General features: G+C 43.6%; 1 protein-coding gene across 8 annotated transcripts in view; it reads left to right on the top strand.

Annotated features, from left to right (window-relative positions):
* The window catches only part of TRRAP (transformation/transcription domain associated protein), a 116,263-nt gene extending 99,788 nt beyond the window's left edge, over window positions 1-16,475 (top strand). For all 8 annotated transcript variants that reach the window (XM_088148048.1, XM_088148054.1, XM_088148051.1 and 5 more), the window contains 6 exons: window positions 2,414-2,639; window positions 4,662-4,879; window positions 10,698-10,882; window positions 12,763-12,966; window positions 14,102-14,296; window positions 15,192-16,475. In XM_088148048.1, the coding sequence (XP_088004174.1) occupies window positions 2,414-2,639; window positions 4,662-4,879; window positions 10,698-10,882; window positions 12,763-12,966; window positions 14,102-14,296; window positions 15,192-15,476 (1,313 nt within the window). In that variant the 3' untranslated portion in view covers window positions 15,477-16,475. The remainder of the gene's footprint in view (window positions 1-2,413; window positions 2,640-4,661; window positions 4,880-10,697; window positions 10,883-12,762; window positions 12,967-14,101; window positions 14,297-15,191) is intronic.
* Window positions 16,476-17,018: the final 543 nt, after the last annotated feature.

Genomic DNA, 17,018 nt, shown 5'->3' with positions numbered 1-17,018 from the left:
TTCAGGTAGCGGAAAGCAGCAAACGGAACGGCGTGTTGCGTCTTTCTCTTCTGCCGAGCGATTTACTCCAATTGCTCACTAGAGGGTAGGCTTGGAATTAGAGTTGGTTTTTTTCTGACATTCAGAGTCGACCCAAGAGATGCTGGAAAAGATTTGGGGCATTTTTTAAAAAACGTGGGTTTTTTTTGTGCAATAAATCTGTTGTGAGATTCATACGAATCGTCCATCTCTTTCTTAACGGGCATCTCGCAAAATGTTTTGATCATGGGCCTGTTGGTAGATCGGTTGCCCTAGGCACAAGTGGGCTGAGTATTACAATGTATTATCCACCAGCTTGAGAATCCTTCTATTGAAAGTGAGGACATAAATCTAAACGAATAAATAGGTTGCCTCCGCACAAAACCCTCCAGAGATATCGCATCCTTACCTGTCTCAGGTACGCCTTGCGTTGAACGAGGAGGCCATTGACAGAGATGAGTGGAGACTGCGTAGAAATGCCCTCTTTTTTTCCGCCTCTAGCAAAAATGATTGGGCTATTTTGATGTATGCCTCGTACTTCCGAGCAGGGTTGAAGAATTTTAGTTTGAGAAGGCAGCCTTTTTCAATCTTCGGTCCCCTCTGGGCGTGCTGGGCTGGCTGTGGATGATGGAGGAGATTGTCAAGCACATTTAGAGGGCATTGCATTGGGAAACACTGTGTATGTATGTCATTCTGCAGTTTTGAAGGCTAGGAAGGGCTGTTGAGGATGTATTGAAAACCTGCTGACGTGCTGATAGTGTGTGTAAGTCTCCCTGTCCGTTTACCTAAAGGGATTAAAAATATTGGTATTTGAGAACGGGTAACTTTAGCTGTTGAAAGCCGCTCGCCAAATCTTTTTAAAGTCTTGTTTTTGAGTAATATTAAGAGGGACGGTTCCAGATAGAAGATGCTTGCCTTTTATTAAATATAAATTTATCTTTAACGAGTACTATCTTTATCGCCCCATTGGGCCTTTTTCATAAGGAGGCCCTGAATGTAAAGATTTCCTTTGGGTTAATGCAAAGCTTAACGAATCACAGCGACCAGTTTTGTTACTTAAACACAGTGGTCAGATTTAGATTAAAAATACTTGAAAGACATTGAAGCCTGCCTTTTCTCACACTCAGGTTCCTCTTTCAATTAAATTTTATATAACACTTCCAAAGTGGGTAATTCTAAAGCACCTAATAATACCGAATCGCATATTATTAAATATGATTGCAGTGGTAATAAAAACTACATATATAGGACAAATGTAATATAAAGTGCAAGACACAGCATGAAAGATAACGTTAGGGGAAAAAATCAGATTAAAACTGTCCAATGTCACTGCCTGTCAGTTGCGGTTTAGGAACAGTGTATGAAAATGCCAGATGAAAATAGAAAATTTACATGCTGTCAAAAATCTTTGAAGGCAGATATCAGCAACTCTCTCTAGGCAAGGTATTCCCGGTGCCACCAGCAACCCGTCCGTTTCCATTTTCCTTCCAAGTATTTGGACGTTTTAACTGTTATGGATAGTTTTTTTTTTTTAATGTTTTGTAAGCTGGCATGAGTAGTATATAAGTTGAATGAATTGAACAAATTGAATGAATGAATGAGATTTGATTTCCTCCAAACAAATCTGAATCTTTGGGCATATTTGGGCAGATAAGATCAGAATATATTTCTGTAGAGCAGGAGGACCTGGGCCTGTTTTTCTACAAACAAAATTGCCTTTGATTTACTGCACGTCTAGTGAACCTTTTGAAAGTTGGCATGGGAGGGAACTATCTAGCCATTTTTATGCAGTTAACAATAGCACAGAATGAAACGTTTATAGTTTTTTTTTTTTTAATGTCAGGGTACCCCAGCAACAAGCAGCATCCACAGAATATCAAAAGAAGTGAAAAAATCAAGCACATTTCATATAGGTGTGTTCTCTTCCAACTCTGTGCAAGTTGGAAGAGGTCAGCTTACGTCCCTGTTGCTCGTCTATTTCAAACACTGGCTTATAGGATAAAATGCTGCAAAATCTTAAGACTCGATTGACTTGATTGGATATGATTTATACCCCACTTTTCTGCTCTGGCGAGCACTCAGAACAGTAAACAACTTTTTTAAAAAAAAGAATATAAAGGGGGAAAGTACAGATTAAGAACAATAAAATAGATAATGGAAATCATATAACCATTAAAAACCTGGCCAAAGAGATGTGTCTTCCTACGCATCTGAAGATGCACAACGTTCTTCTTTTGTTTTCTTCTGCTTTTCATCGTGAACTCCTTTTAGAAAGGATGGGGAAAGGAAATAAAATTCTGGAGGTGAAGCTTCTGATTCTGTATCTCAGGTACCTGAATATTTCTCATTCCAGTTCGTAACAGCAGATATTTTTCTCTGTCCGTCTCTCTGATAGATTTTGACTTCAGCGTGCCGGGCTCCATGAAACTCCACAATCTCATTTCTAAGCTGAAGAAGTGGATCAAAATCCTGGAGGCCAAAACCAAGCAGCTGCCCAAATTTTTTCTCATCGAGGAAAAGTGCCGTTTCCTCAGCAACTTCTCTGCCCAAACTGCCGAAGTGGAAATTCCCGGGGAGTTCCTCATGCCGAAGCCAACACACTACTACATCAAAATTGCACGGTAATGGAAGGCTGGCAAAATGGAGACTTGGTGGTAGTGTTGGTCCTGGGTACCGTTGTCCAAGCGTTCTTTTTTTAATTGATTCATGGGAAATGCTTTTAATAATAGAGGATACATGTAGCTCAGGGTTGAACGGTGAGATTCCTGAGGCTGTCTCTTTTTAAAAATGGAATGTACGTAGGGTTTATCTCTGTGGGCCTGTCGATGGCGGATTAGTCAGAATGCTAAGCTTCCAGGAATTCTTTAGCGCTTTTGCATGAAGGTTGGTCTAGACCAGTATTTCTCAACCTTGGCAACTTTAAGATGAGGGAACTTCAACTCCCAGAATTCCCCAGGCAGCCATGCTGGCTGGGGAATCCTGGGAGTTGAAGTCCACTCATCTTAAAGTTGCCAAGGTTGAGAAACACTGGTCTAGAATATCAGCCTTTACCCACTTGAAATTGTGGGTGAATTTGTCTCTCTGTTGCCAGATTAAGGGACAGACACATAGGGATGTTTTGGTTCCTTAATCTTTCAACACGTAGACAAATCCACCCACCTTTCAGCCGCAATTTTCACACCCTCCCTTGCAGCCAGTGCCCAGATAAGCAGGAAACAGCATCAGATAAACTGTCAGGGAAGAAGAAGCAATATCCAAATCAATTCCTATAAAGGAAGAAACCACACCCCAAACCAGTTTAGAGCCAGTATGGTCTAGTGGTGAAGGCCCCAGGCCAGAAAGCAGGAGGCGGTGAGTTCTAGTCCTGCCTGAGGCACGAAAGCCGGCAGGGTGACTTTGGACCAGCCCCCCTCTCTCAGCCCAACTCACCTCACAGGTTTGTGGTGGTGGGCAAAATAGGAGGAGGAAGGAGCATGAGGTATGTTCACCACCGTGAGTGATTTATAAAAATAATAAAGGCGGGATAAAAAATCTTTAAAAAAAAAAGGGACCGGCAAGGCAAGCTCCAATATCTAAACATCCAGAAACTCCACTGATGATGTTACCTAGCCTGGTAACGAAACGTCCAAGCTCAAAGAACACCCAGAAGGTGCTTTTGTAAAAGAAATAAAGCGTTAATAAAACCACTGATAAAACCAAAGCATTTTCTTTCTGTCCCCTCCCGCCAAAACACTTGGGGACCAGATTCTGCATCGACAGATGCTTTTCTATCCTGTTCCAAGGCAGCCCCGTGTAGAAAACATTGTCATGGTCTAGTTGTTCTTCTTAGAATTAGTTTAATATACCCAATTATTGGATTTGTCAGGCACTTGGGTGACTGGAGCAGCTTTTTTGTCCATTCAGCCATTTAGGGGCTGAAAGTATTGAACTCTTTAAATAGTGATTTAGCGATGGGTTGAGCCGGTACAGATTCACTGACGTAAATGGGAGTTAAAATTCTGATTAGACCCAACTTGTAGAAGATGTTGCCAAATAGCATCTCCCCTCATCTGAGTATCTAAACCAGTCTTTTCCAACCTGGTACAAGCTGAAAGAGAGACTGGGACTGGGACCAGAGACTGGGACTCATGGAGTCTGTAGTCCCACCCAGCTGGAGGATCTACAGTTCAGGAAGGCTGGGCTCAAGGACATCACATGCACTTAGGAGGTGTGTTGTCTCTGGCTTAGAAAACTGTCTGATTATGCTCAGTAACTTGCATTTTTTCTCCCCACATGTCTGTGTGTGTGTGTGTTTAAAAAGAAATTTTGTCATTCAGTTTGGAGGAGACAAAAAGCATGTATGTATCTGCAGAAGCTTTTCACGGAAAACACTAATCTCAGCTGAGCCGCATAATAGAAAAACGTAGTTGCTTAAAAGGTGGTATCATTATAAAAATTCATAATGCTGGTGTTAGTCTAACATTGTAATGTGCTTCCTATTGTTAGCTTTTTAAGTAAGGTAATAGAATTCCTCCTCCTTTTTTTAAAAAAAAAAAATCTGGCTTTCATCGTGAAGGAGAGAAATGAAGCTTTAGACTTTGGAAGCTCAGCTGCTTTTTATCTTTTTTTTTTTTCCCCCTCCTCTCTCTCTTTTTTCTTGATAGATTTATGCCCAGAGTGGAGATAGTGCAGAAACATAACACGGCAGCCCGAAGACTCTATATCCGAGGCCATAATGGAAAGATTTACCCATATCTTGTCATGAACGATGCTTGCTTGACCGAGTCGCGTAGAGAGGAACGGGTGCTACAGCTGCTTCGCCTCCTCAACCCTTGTTTAGAAAAGAGGAAAGAAACCACAAAGAGACACCTGTTCTTCACCGGTGAGTTTGACAAGAGCGAGCAGCAGCCAAGAAGCTGTAAGAACCGCGGTACTCTGTTCCCAACGAAAGCAACTCCCATTGAAACCAAGGCGGGTTCAAAGGAAAGTTCATTTATTGGAAAGTAGTGAACAGCTCTAGAAGCATAGCTGGAGCTGAGCCCCGTGTGCGCCAAAACCTAGTTTTGCCTCATCCCCACTTCATCCTTCTACTGTCTTTGAATCTCTCTTGTGCATGTTGAAGATTCTCTCCAGTTCTCACGTTGGTACAACCTTGGGCATTCCTGAGAGCCAGATAATAGTCCGTCTGCGCCTAACGGTTAACCTCCCAACCTTCCCTCCTTTCCTCCCCTTCGCTGAAATGACAGAAACGAAGCAAGCGAACTAGCAGTGCAAGTGATTGATTGCGAGGATTCTGACATAAGCCTTAACATATGGGGGGGGGCGGGGGGGGAGAGACTGTAGTTGTGGCTGAGCCATGAGAAGGGCAGTTCAAAATTGGATGGAGTTTGGAGCAGGGCTGCCAAGGTAGTGAAAGAGTCTGGAAACTGCTCCCTGTGAGGGATAGTTAAAGAATCTGGGTATGTTTAGGCTACCAAATGGATGAACGAAGGGAGAAGTCTTCAGATACCTGAAGAGTTGTTATATAGAAAATGGACTTACCCTCTGTTGCCTCCGAGGGCAGGAGCAGAACCAGTGGATTAAAACTAGGAAGGAGGTTCAGGTTAGACATCCAGAGGAACTACTGGATGGTACAAGCTGAGTCAACCAGTGGAACACACTGCCATGTGAAATGGGGAGTCGTCCTTCATTGGAGGTCTTCAGACAGAGGCTGGGTAGTCATCTGTTGGAGGTGTATCCTGCACTCAACAGGGACCTGGACTAGATGACCTAGGTGGACCCTTCCAACTCTTGATTCCAGGTAGCCTGAGGAATGCTGGGAACCGTAGTTCAATAACTTCCAGAGAGCTTTGGGTCCTCCACTGCTGTCCTGTAAACTTATTGCTTCCAAGGATCTTGAGGAATAGGTTCTCCTCTTATGAGCAGCCTTAAAATATGCCTCAGATTTCATACAGTGCCCTGGCGACAGAGACAGTGGCTGTCCTGGAGTCCATTTCCAAAACTCAACACAATATAAGCAGATATCACAAATCTGTTTGTACCCTAACCACTTCCCCAATAAACAGGGCTGAAAATGTCCCTTCCCTCTCTGGTGAGGCTTTGGGGCCCCAAAAGAGCACCATAGGAGGGTTGGGTGTTATCCACCCTTGACTTAAGGGATTGTTCCATCACATCATGAATGTGGACAATTAAGATCTGCAGTATAAACTTTTCTACTGTCAGATTTAGCCCAAAGAACTCCAAGAGACAATGCAAATTCAGTTCTGCTGTGTTTATTAGCTACAACCTCTAGACAGAAATCTCCCCAGACTGAAACTTAGCTCCCAAGCCAGCCAGCCACAACACTGTGAATTCCTCAGGGAGGTGCCAGCCTCATCCTCTTGAACTTCCCACGCTCCTCCGGTGAACTAAGAACACGCTTATCTCCCTGAGCCTGGCCTTCATAATTCCATTCCATCACACTTGATTAGACTATTGTTTCTTCCTTGATGGTTTAATTCCTTGATGATTTCTGTTTCCTGCTTATCTGAGTGTTACCTAGAGAAGCAAGAAACAATCCGCAAACTTCATCTTCCCATGTGCTGATGATGTTACCTAACCTGGTAATGTAACGTCTGCAGGAAAACAACCAAGCTCAGAGAACCTCTAGAATTAGTGTTGAGACGGGGCACTAATGTTAAGTTGGCAAAAGACCCAGAGTCTGGTAACGCCTTTTCCAACTAACGAATTCTATTGAAAGGCATCCATTTTTGTGAGCTACAAATCACATCGTTAAATGCAGGGAGCGGCTCGACTGGCCACGAACTACATCAGTCTAGCCCTTCTATGCATCTGATGAAGTAACCTGCCGCTTACAAAAGCTTCTACCTTTTCATCAAATGTGTTAGTCGGAAAAGGGGCTATTGGAATCCTGATTGTTTTGCCACCAGGGACTAACAGGACTCTCCTGCTACAATAACTTAAGTTGGGTGGTTTTTATTCTTTTCAGCCCAGCAGGCAGGGTGGGCACCAGGATCAAACGTAAAGTCAGTGTTGGCAAAATAACATAATACCGCCATTGTTCATTCGTATTGCTTTGGTAAAATGTCAGATTTCTTTTCAGTTACAATTTGCGTGCATCGTTTCTGCTTCTCAATTGGGTTTGATTACAGTATTCAACCAAACTTTTTGGTTCTGGAGGGTTTTTTTATTTTAAGTTTTACGAGTTCACTGATGGCAGACTAAATATAGCAGCATGTCACACAATAATTCTCTGCGTATAATGAAAGGAGGAAAAAAACCCATCAAGAACATGTTTGGAAAGTAAATACTTCAATCAGAGTCATTTTTAACAACCCATTTGGGATGGGGTGTATTGTTCCCTAATGCTTACGTTCTCACTTTTTCTTTTCTGCCCCCACATTTGTGACAGGTCTTACTTATTTGTGACAAAGTACAATTCAGGCTGTTCTAGGTTATCTGATGCTGGCAAACAGAGTCCTGACGTAGCTTTTCTAAGCCTGACTTTAAAGCAGTGTTTCTCAACCTTGGCAGCTTTCAGAGGTGTGGACTTCGACTCCCAGAATTCCACACCTCTGAAGCAAGGCTGCTGGGAATTCTGAGTGTCGAAGTCCACACCTCTGAAAGCTGCCAAGGTTGAGAAACACAGCAATCTGGCGGGGTCCCTAAATAGGAAGTTAAACCCTGTGAAGGCTGAGCTTGTCTCTTTCCCCAGTTCATGGAGGGAGGCATCACCACTAGCTTGCTGATGGTCAGAAAGCAAGGATTAGAAAGTTTTGCACTGTTTGCTACTTGAGGTTCCTCTGAACTCTTATTAGAAGCAGCTGTATCTCCATTTCAGTGTGATTAAACTCAGCTGCTTCATTGGCCATGCTTGAATGACATGGCTGAGACAGCTGTTCCCCTGGGAGCACACTCATCCTCATCCACCAGCAAAGTAGAATTTCGAACAACCTTGTCACCCAGGAAGTGTTCATGGTCCATGTCGTCCCCGCAGTAATCAGCATCATGGTGGACAGAGCAAGATGGGCGGCTTTACCGGTCTCCATTTCTTCCTGCCTCCTGTTCTGCAAATAGGAGACAACTGAGAAATCCTATTAGGTATAAAGAATCTGGTTTGCTACCTCTAAAGTGGAGAGGTTCACCTCATCCCTCCCTCCCCAGAAGTTGTTGCATGATGCGGTTGATTGGGGGTGAATTATTTTAACCCCCCTGGATTAGTTTTTAGGGTGACGTGATCATCTTGGGGTGATAGCTTGACTCAGTTATGTCTGCCGTGCCAATGGGACTGAAGGGATCATGAGCCCCATCATCCTCAGACTCAAGATATCATGTTGGGGAAGTTGAGTTGGGAACAGGCTTCTGTCCTGGTTCATATTCTACAAGACTTTTAACCTACTGACTCTTGCCTTCATTATTTTTTATTTTGGCTTTTGTAAGATGACCTGTTCAAATGGTTTCAGCATTTTGGGGGGGGTGTTGGGGGGCATCTAGCCTCCTGGGGGGGCTGGGGGCTGCCCAAGAAATTGATGGGGCCAGGACAAAACCAGGACATTTGGTTTAATTAGAATTGACTTAAACTGAAGTGGAATTAAATACAGTTCATCTGAGTCCTATCCCATATACTTAATGATTTTTCTTCTCCTTCTGTAGCCAATTTTGGTGGCTTTGTAGGAACTTCATCTGAAAGTCGTATCCTTGCCATATTTGATAGTTCTGCTATGGACTGATATACCACCACCTAATAAATCACATTTCTTTTCTCTTTTCTTTCTTTGGTCTCTTGGCTGTAAAGACAGAGTGTAGAATTTCAGGTCTTGACACCTCAGGTATAAAACAGAGCTAAAAGTCACAGTTGGAGTATCAGTGGACTGGCAACAGCCTTGCTGGTGAAGGCCTTTCCCTCGTTCTTGGCCAGCTTTTTCCTTCCCCAGTCTGTGCAGGTTTTCTGTTGCATCTCCAATAGCTTTGAGCCCTGCTCTGGGTTTTTTTTTGCTACTGGAACAGAAGACCGTATTTCATGCCTTAATTAAAGGAAGCAAACTTGCCAGTTGCCTTCAGGTTTCCAGTGGCACGGTGTAGCAACCGAGGCAGGGGAACTAGAATCTGCTCACGGTTATACCTTTGCTTGTTCAGAGTTATCTTTGACAGGCTGAATGTCTGTTCTGGGTAGGTCCTCTTGTGAGCTCTCTCTGTGGAGAGTTCTTGAGTATGCTGTAAGAGATGGACAATGCTCTTCACTCGATCATCTCATTGTGCTTCTGCTTGATTAAACACTCTCGCTTTTATTTAGACGGGCTGGTCTCCCAGACCTTTGCTCTGTCTCCCTCAATCTCCACCCATTGTTTGCTTCAGCCCAGCCCACCCTGTGCTCCCCCCTCCGCAAAAGTTTACCTTGGAAGCAATCCAGCCCTTGACAATAGAAAGGCTGCTCACCCATCACAAAACATGCACATGCACGTTGTGGCTTCGTGCTCCCCTCCCCTTTTCTCTCTCGCAGAAGAGGGCGTGCCATGTTTAAGATTGTAGCTGTTGCCTGTCATTGTTGTAAGGGTTCCAGTGGAATGTTGGAAAAGCTTTAAAATCTGCTGACTGACTAGGAGGGAAATTTTTTACAGTGTTTGCAGTTGATCAATCAACTCAATATTGTAGCTGTGATTTGGGGGGTGGACAAACATGGCCTGCATTTGACTGAAAAAAATCCATTGTCCATCCCACTCATGCATTTCCTCAACTCAGAGGTGCCTTCCTTTCAGCCCAAATATTTTTGTTCTTTTTTTGGTTTTTTCTGTTTTTTCAAATTCTGTTGAAAAGAAATCCGAAGTATTAGCCGTGAGGCCATGTACAAAAACATTTACAACGTTTACATGTTGTATGTACAGAAACATTTACAGCCATGTACAAAAACATTTCAAGCACAAAATGACCATTTTGAGGGTTTCAGGCTCAAAACAGGGTTCTGTGAGTTTTGTTTAGAAGAGGCAAGGATGGGTTTGTTTTGTGCTGACCTCAGATAGAACTTGGCTCAATGAACAGTGCACATTGACAAATCTGAAGTCAAAGCTGGTAGGGCAAGAAGATACAAGAGAGAAAGCAGAACCAAAGTTGGGTTGTCTGTTAGTGCAAAGCAACACAAGACAAAAAGGAAATGAAATTGGACAGCTGAAGGTCAAACTTGAAGGAACTATCTAAGGTGAAGGTAAACTACCAGCAATAGGTTCATAAATAGGTCTTAGCAAGGAGAAATTCCAGCAAAGTCTCAGAGAAGATGCATATTTTTCCCTTAAGTTCCACCCTCAGGAGTGAGGGTAAAGTGATGGTATCTCAGCTTCACTTACAGAATCCTCAGAGTTAGAATTTGAAGGCAAAGGGGTATCTTCTGGCCTTATGAAGGAAAACTGGTGAAGTCTGGGGAACCCTGAGAGTCCTAAACGCTCAAGGTTGGGCATTTGTGTGAGGCCTTGCAGCATCTCCTGTGGCCTGAGCTGATGAGAAGCTGTGACCATAAGTTACGAGAAATGGCATACTGAGATTAGAAGAGAGATTACAGAGGACTCTGGAGAGATTTGAAGGTAAAAGGATATGTGCTCTCCCAATGAAAGAGGGATAAACTTTTGGACTTTGCTGGCTGTGGTTCTTCCAGCTGTTTTCCATGAAATGAATTGTTCCTTTTGTTTTCTCCTCTTGTCCCCTTCTTCCAGTTCCCCGAGTTGTGGCTGTCTCTCCCCAGATGCGCCTGGTAGAAGACAATCCCTCTTCTCTTTCCCTGGTGGAGATCTACAAGCAGCGCTGTGCCAAGAAAGGGATTGAGCACGACAGCCCAATTTCTCGCTACTATGACAGGCTGGCGACCGTCCAGGCACGAGGAACCCAGGCCAGTCACCAGGTATTGCACCGGCAACCAAAGATTGAGGATGGGCTTTCTTCTCCACTTCTGTCACCTCTTTGCTTTCCTTGCTTTGGCATCCTTCTCTGGCCTTCTTCCTCCCCTGCTTTTTTATTGGCTGAATACTGTTTTAATGCAGAGACACCAGAAGCCCTTGGAAGCCCTTGCATCACATTAAGCTCATGGTGGACTCTGAAAACCGAAGCCCCTCAAACAAAAACAGAAGACCGTGATTACCTAATAGAATGCGATTATGGGAAAAGCAGATGTTGTGTAGGATGAAAAGGTTTGGGGGGTGGCATTTAATGTTCTTTCTTTTTGCCTTTGGAGGCCTTGGGTGGAAGCCACACTTAAACGTGGAGAACATGGTTGACCTACTCAACTGCTCCCCTATGGGCAACCTTCCAGGTGCTGCAAAAGTGGTTGAGAGGTTTTCACTTGTAAAAAACAAAGCCTTTTTGAGAAAATTTTTAAAAAAGATAACGCAGTGGCCTGATTGATCTAGCACCACTGCAGAGTGAATATTGGGAGGTTGACTCATATATCCCATCACCTTATTATTTCTCTTCCACTCTTCTTGGACTTCAGGGAGGGGGATGAAAAGCAAAATGAACAGAGAGATGCAATTGCTAAAATATTGTTATGGGGGCCTTCTAGAACTTTGCCTCTACAAAAGCAGCAGGAAGAGATGGTGTTAATTTTTCGCCTCTGTTTTTGGGACAAAGTTCTTTTGAGCTGAAATGAACCCCCTTTAACCTGCTGTTGACTGGTTGTGTGTGTTTTTACAACCTTCCTATCTTGCCCATGACCCTAGGTGTGATGTGTGAACATGGGGATGTTAAAGTCACCAACAACTGTTACGTTGATGTCTCTGCACACTTCAAAGTATCTTTCTGGAACTGAATTTGAAGCATTGTGCAACCATAATAAATAATAATACCAAGCAATTGGGTGAACTGTGGTGATGTACCCCAGAATGCACTCTCCACTTAGTGTTGTACACTCAAGAGATTGGTCTGTTACGAGTCTTTTCCCGTTGGCATTTAAACTGCTGTCCCACATCTTTCCCTTAATTTCCTTACTCTGACCAGTGCACACTTTGAGTCTTTCTGAGATGGAATAAGTAAGACTTAATCTTCTGTTTTCATCCATTTGTGATAAGAAATAGTTAGCTTAAAAGGTTTAAAATTTATAGGTAGACCTAACGTTGTCCTTGACCTATTTTTAATAGGTGAAATTCCAGGTGCACTCTATCTTGAAAGTTCACCTGCTAATAAACAACCTTTCATTCTTTGCCCAGCCTAAAAATCAAGTGACTTGGAACATCTGTCTCCTTTTTCTTTCAAGGCACTTGCCTTCGGCTCGCAGAAATTTTGTCTCCCTGAATAATTTAATTTGAGCAAGTGCAGTGATTGTTCTTTCCGAGCACACAGGAGCAGTTCCCCTCTTTATTTCTAGCTCCAATTAATTAAGCCAGTCCATGCTGTAGTAATTCATTATGGGTGACTTACAGATATTTACACGTGAGACCCAACTCGCCTGCAGAATGTGTGGGAGCGAAAAGCTCTTAGAGATTTGAGGCTGATCTAAGCCCTTTATGGACCATCTGAACAGTAAGATTTGACCCCCTAAAAGTGATAGGGAAGAAGAATATAATAGAAGTGAATATGTGTAGCTCAGGGTTGAACTGAGGGGTCCTTGGGGTTCTCTGAGCTTGGCTGTTTTCTTGCAAATGTTTTGTTACCCGTCTAAGTAACATCTTCACTGCTAGAAGGGAGTGGGGTTAGTGTTTCCAACTAACATCATTTCAAGGTTCTGCCCCACAGCGCCCAACAGTGTAACCAACCCACCTCCTGGTCATCCTACTCTTTCCTTTTCAGGTCCTTCGGGATATTCTGAAAGAAGTTCAGGGTAACATGGTGCCACGCAGCATGCTGAAGGAGTGGGCCCTTCACACGTTCCCCAACGCTACCGACTACTGGACATTCCGAAAGATGTTCACGATCCAGTTGGCGCTGATCGGTTTTGCAGAATTTGTCTTCCATTTGAACCGGCTTAACCCTGAGATGTTGCAGATTGCCCAGGTAGGCGTTGAAAGCTGGTTGGCCCTAGGGACTTTGTCTGTGCCCCTCCAATCTAGCAGAGTTGGCTGGCTGGGGAATTCTGGGAGTTGAAGTCCACCCATCTTAAAGTTGCCAAGGTTGAGAAACGCTGGCCTAGAGATATGTGAATGCACACTCACAACAGGAGGGGAGAGCTGAAACACAGACAGACACAGAGGTGACACACGCAGTGACCCCGTTTAGACTCTGGGGAGAAATTGCACATACACACAGACGCAACACATCAGTTCATCACAGAGAAGAAAACCCAAATGTCTTCTCTGGCCACTGCTGGTGAAGGGGTTGGGAAGAACACCAGAAGCCACACTCTTTGTCTTTTCCCTACCTTGTTCTTAATGCAAAAGATGCTGAGCTTGCTGAAATGTTAATGGACCCCTCCTTCTTTTTTTTTGACCCCCGCTTCCAATTCTAAAACCCTTCATTTTCAGTTGTATTGTCTGGGAGAACATTGAAAGTTTCTGTATTGAGAAAGGCAGAAACAAGAGCAATTTTTCCCCGTGCCTGACCCATCCACCAGCACAACAAAAGAGCCCATTATTCAGGATTGATACCTTGCTGAGAAAGTTTATACCTGTCATCTTTATACGGCTGTTAATAGAGGGGTGCGTTCAGAGCTGAATTTCTTGTTAACCTCTCTGCGCTGATTCTGCCTGAGCAGGTTACAAAGCATCCTTTATGATTCTGCATGAACGTCAACCTTGTATATCAGAAAAATTGAATAGGAGGGGTGCCCTTTTTTTGATTTCATCTCTAGGGGACATGGCAGGGGCCACACTACCAAAAAAAAAACAAAAACAGTTGAGCAGGAGAGGGAGAGTTAAAATCTAAATCTAATGTCATTAAAATTGCATTAATTAAGTACAATGAATATGAGTCCTCCCATTACGTAATACATTTTCTCTTTCCATCGCATTACCGATTACTGTTTGGTGGAAATGTCTGGAAGCTTCTGAAGGCCACTCTGAAGATTTTGGAGGGCCACATGTGGCCCCGGCGTCCCAGGCTGTACATTATTATTTTGGAGTAGTTTTTCTGTCTCCCCCTTTCCTATCATTCCTTACAATGTTGTGCTTGTGTTTCATTAAAAAAAAAATAGGATACAGGCAAATTAAATGTGGCCTATTTCCGGTTCGACATCAACGACGCTACCGGAGATCTGGACGCCAACCGTCCTGTCCCGTTCCGGCTCACCCCAAACATTTCTGAGTTCCTCACCACCATCGGGGTCTCTGGCCCACTCACTGCATCCATGATTGCAGTTGCCCGCTGTTTTGCTCAGCCAAACTTCAAGGTAAGTGTGTAGTGGCTGCCTCGGGGCTGGGTCAGTACTGAGATGGGCAGCTTGTCCCTCCCTCAGCCACCAGAAATCCATCTGCAAAGCGCTGCTGTGCTTCAGCGCTCTTTCATGCCCATTTTCCAGTCAATTAGAGAACCATTTCGCTTCCCCTTGTACAACCAGAGAGCCTGTGCAGAGCCATCTTGGTTTTGATTTGGGGGGAAGAATTGTTGCTGTTTGGAGGGTAATTCCATCCTCGCCTCGGCCCATTGGGGCGGAAGTAATTGGCCCAGCCGTTGTGTCCTTCTAGCAACGCCGGCATTTGCAAGGCTGAGAAAGGTGATGGAAATGACATCGTTTAGCTTAGGGTAATTTTCTCCCCCCCACCCCTCTAGCGCCGCAAATCAAAATTGGCCTTGGTAGCTCGTTAGCAGAACAGGGAGTGAAATCTGTACTGTGTCTGTGATGCGGCTGAGCTCGTTGCAGGAGGCTCTTTGCTAAAGGAAGTGGGCGTCTTCCTTCTGAAATGCTCAAAGGAAGGAACAGCTTATGTTGGAGCTACTTTTGACGACTCATCCTGCAGTTGGACTAAATCTTCCCCAAAGCTTTAAAGCACCACCCTTCCCGCCCCCCAAAAAGAGGATCGGATTAAAATATTTCACCACCTCCAGTGATTCTGAAGTATAAATCTTCCGGCTTCAAAGGTTCTGGCTTGACCCAGATCCTGAATCCAGACTCTCTCTCTCAATTGGCTTGCTCTGAAATGAACTTGTTGATGTAAAGAGTTAAGAAAAATGTCTGGAAGAAGCCCTAAAGCACCAGGGAGTATTTCCAGGGCAGTCCAAAACTCCACCATCCTTCTGATTGTTTTTTTGAGTTGAATTCACTCATCTTTTTCCCTACCTTCTAGGTTGATGGCATTCTGAAAACAGTGCTGCGGGATGAAACAATCGCTTGGCATAAGAAAACCCAGGAGGATACATCCTCCCCGCTCTCGGCAGCCGGACAACCTGAGAACATGGACAGCCAACAGCTGGTTTCGCTTGTTCAGAAAGCTGTGACCGCCATCATGACACGGCTCCATAACCTAGCTCAGTTTGAAGGTGGGGAGAGCAAAGTCAACACCCTGGTTGCGGCAGCTAATAGCTTAGACAACCTCTGTCGCATGGACCCAGCCTGGCATCCATGGCTGTAGATGTCATGAAGGCTTGGATAATAACAAAGCCAGTTGAGACATGAAAGGGAACCTTCACACCCATCATGGATGGCTTCTTCATCCATCTCGGCCCTGATATTTGCAGCATGATCAATTTTCCAGGAGCTGTTCTGTTTTTAGGCTCCGAAAGTTGTTTTCCTTCCTCATTATGCTGGCATCACCCCATTCTGAGGGATCACGAAACGGATGAGATTTGAACTTTGCACATAGAACAATCTTGTTTTATGTCGTGAGCAAGAAGAGTTGAAGATGCTTGTGAGAGCTGAGACTTTCATAGGAATCCTTGTCAACCTTTTTTAAAAAAGTGCTTTAAAGAATTATCCCCACGTTGTGGATCTTAGTGTGCAAAGATTTTTTCAAGGTTTTTTTTTTAATTGTTTACTTTCAGGTTGATACAGAGACTGCTGAAAGATCATTTTAACCCAATCAAAAGTGTATGTGAGTTAGTGGAATTGTACAGCAATTTTGTAAGAAAGATGTACAGGAAATCCCTCTTGTTTTTATTGGTGTTGTTACTGTTTTGGTTGCTAGTTGGTAAAAAAAAAAGATCAAATTGTGCTTTTTTTCCCCCCCCCCTGCAGAGCATTATGTAGTGAAAGGGGACTCCTTTCTGAATTTTGGGTTGATGAATCCCTTATGCCTAAGAGGAACATTATAAAACAGAAATTGTCATCTACTAAAATAAGTATTTGGAAGTAACCCATTCACACCAAATCCAAAAGCTTTTGAAAACCTGGTGACCTTTTTTTCTTTTTTTGAGCTCTGACTCATTTAAATGTAACTTCCTGAGGAACTTTTTAGTTTTAGCTGTGTAATTTAAAAGAACAGAGAAAGAAATTGCTTTTATTGGGGTCCCTGTTAGCATTTTTTTATAAACCATGCAATATTGAGAATGTTCTAGTTCAAATTTGTATGGAGTGAACTTTTTTCAGAATAAATATTTTCTAAAATGCCAGAAATGGCACTTATTTACCAGAAGGTGGTCTTTGAAATGGCAATAAAAAGAGAGGTATGAGAGGCACAGCCCTCCCAAAAAAGGAGGGTGCTTTTAAAATAGAGATTTTTCCTATGCCTTTTGGCTGCACGCGGGGCATAAAGAGCAGATATAAAATTGCCTCTATATTCAGACATTCTAAGAACTTGGTGCTTTAAATATGGCCATTTTTGTGCCTTTAAACAGAACTCTGCACATCATGTGCTCACCCCCCTGATTCATCCTAGTGACTTTTTCGTCATATGTCACTTCTCAGATGACTCCAATTCCCATCTTCCTTGGGATTCCAGTTCCCAAATATCTCATCCAGCCTACATCCCCTTAGTGAAAATTTTGGGGGATCCACATTTCTCCCAGTGAATCATGGCTGTAGCAAAAGAAATTCACATCTGTGCAAAGGTCAGCTTTGCTGATGAAGACAGGGAGGGTAGGAACAAAACAGTCCCATATTCTGGAGGGGGACTGCATTTTTCCATAATCAATACCCTAGTCAAGAACTATCCAGGAGGAGAGAGAGATGCGGCCTC

The sequence above is a fragment of the Python bivittatus genome, unplaced genomic scaffold (assembly GCF_059951505.1).
Source record: "Python bivittatus isolate LINGU-HERP-01145 unplaced genomic scaffold, Pbiv_v1 ctg000560_np1212, whole genome shotgun sequence".
NCBI lineage: Eukaryota > Metazoa > Chordata > Lepidosauria > Squamata > Pythonidae > Python > Python bivittatus.
Note: the sequence above shows the minus strand (reverse complement) of the source record. Positions and strands in the feature narration are given on the sequence as shown.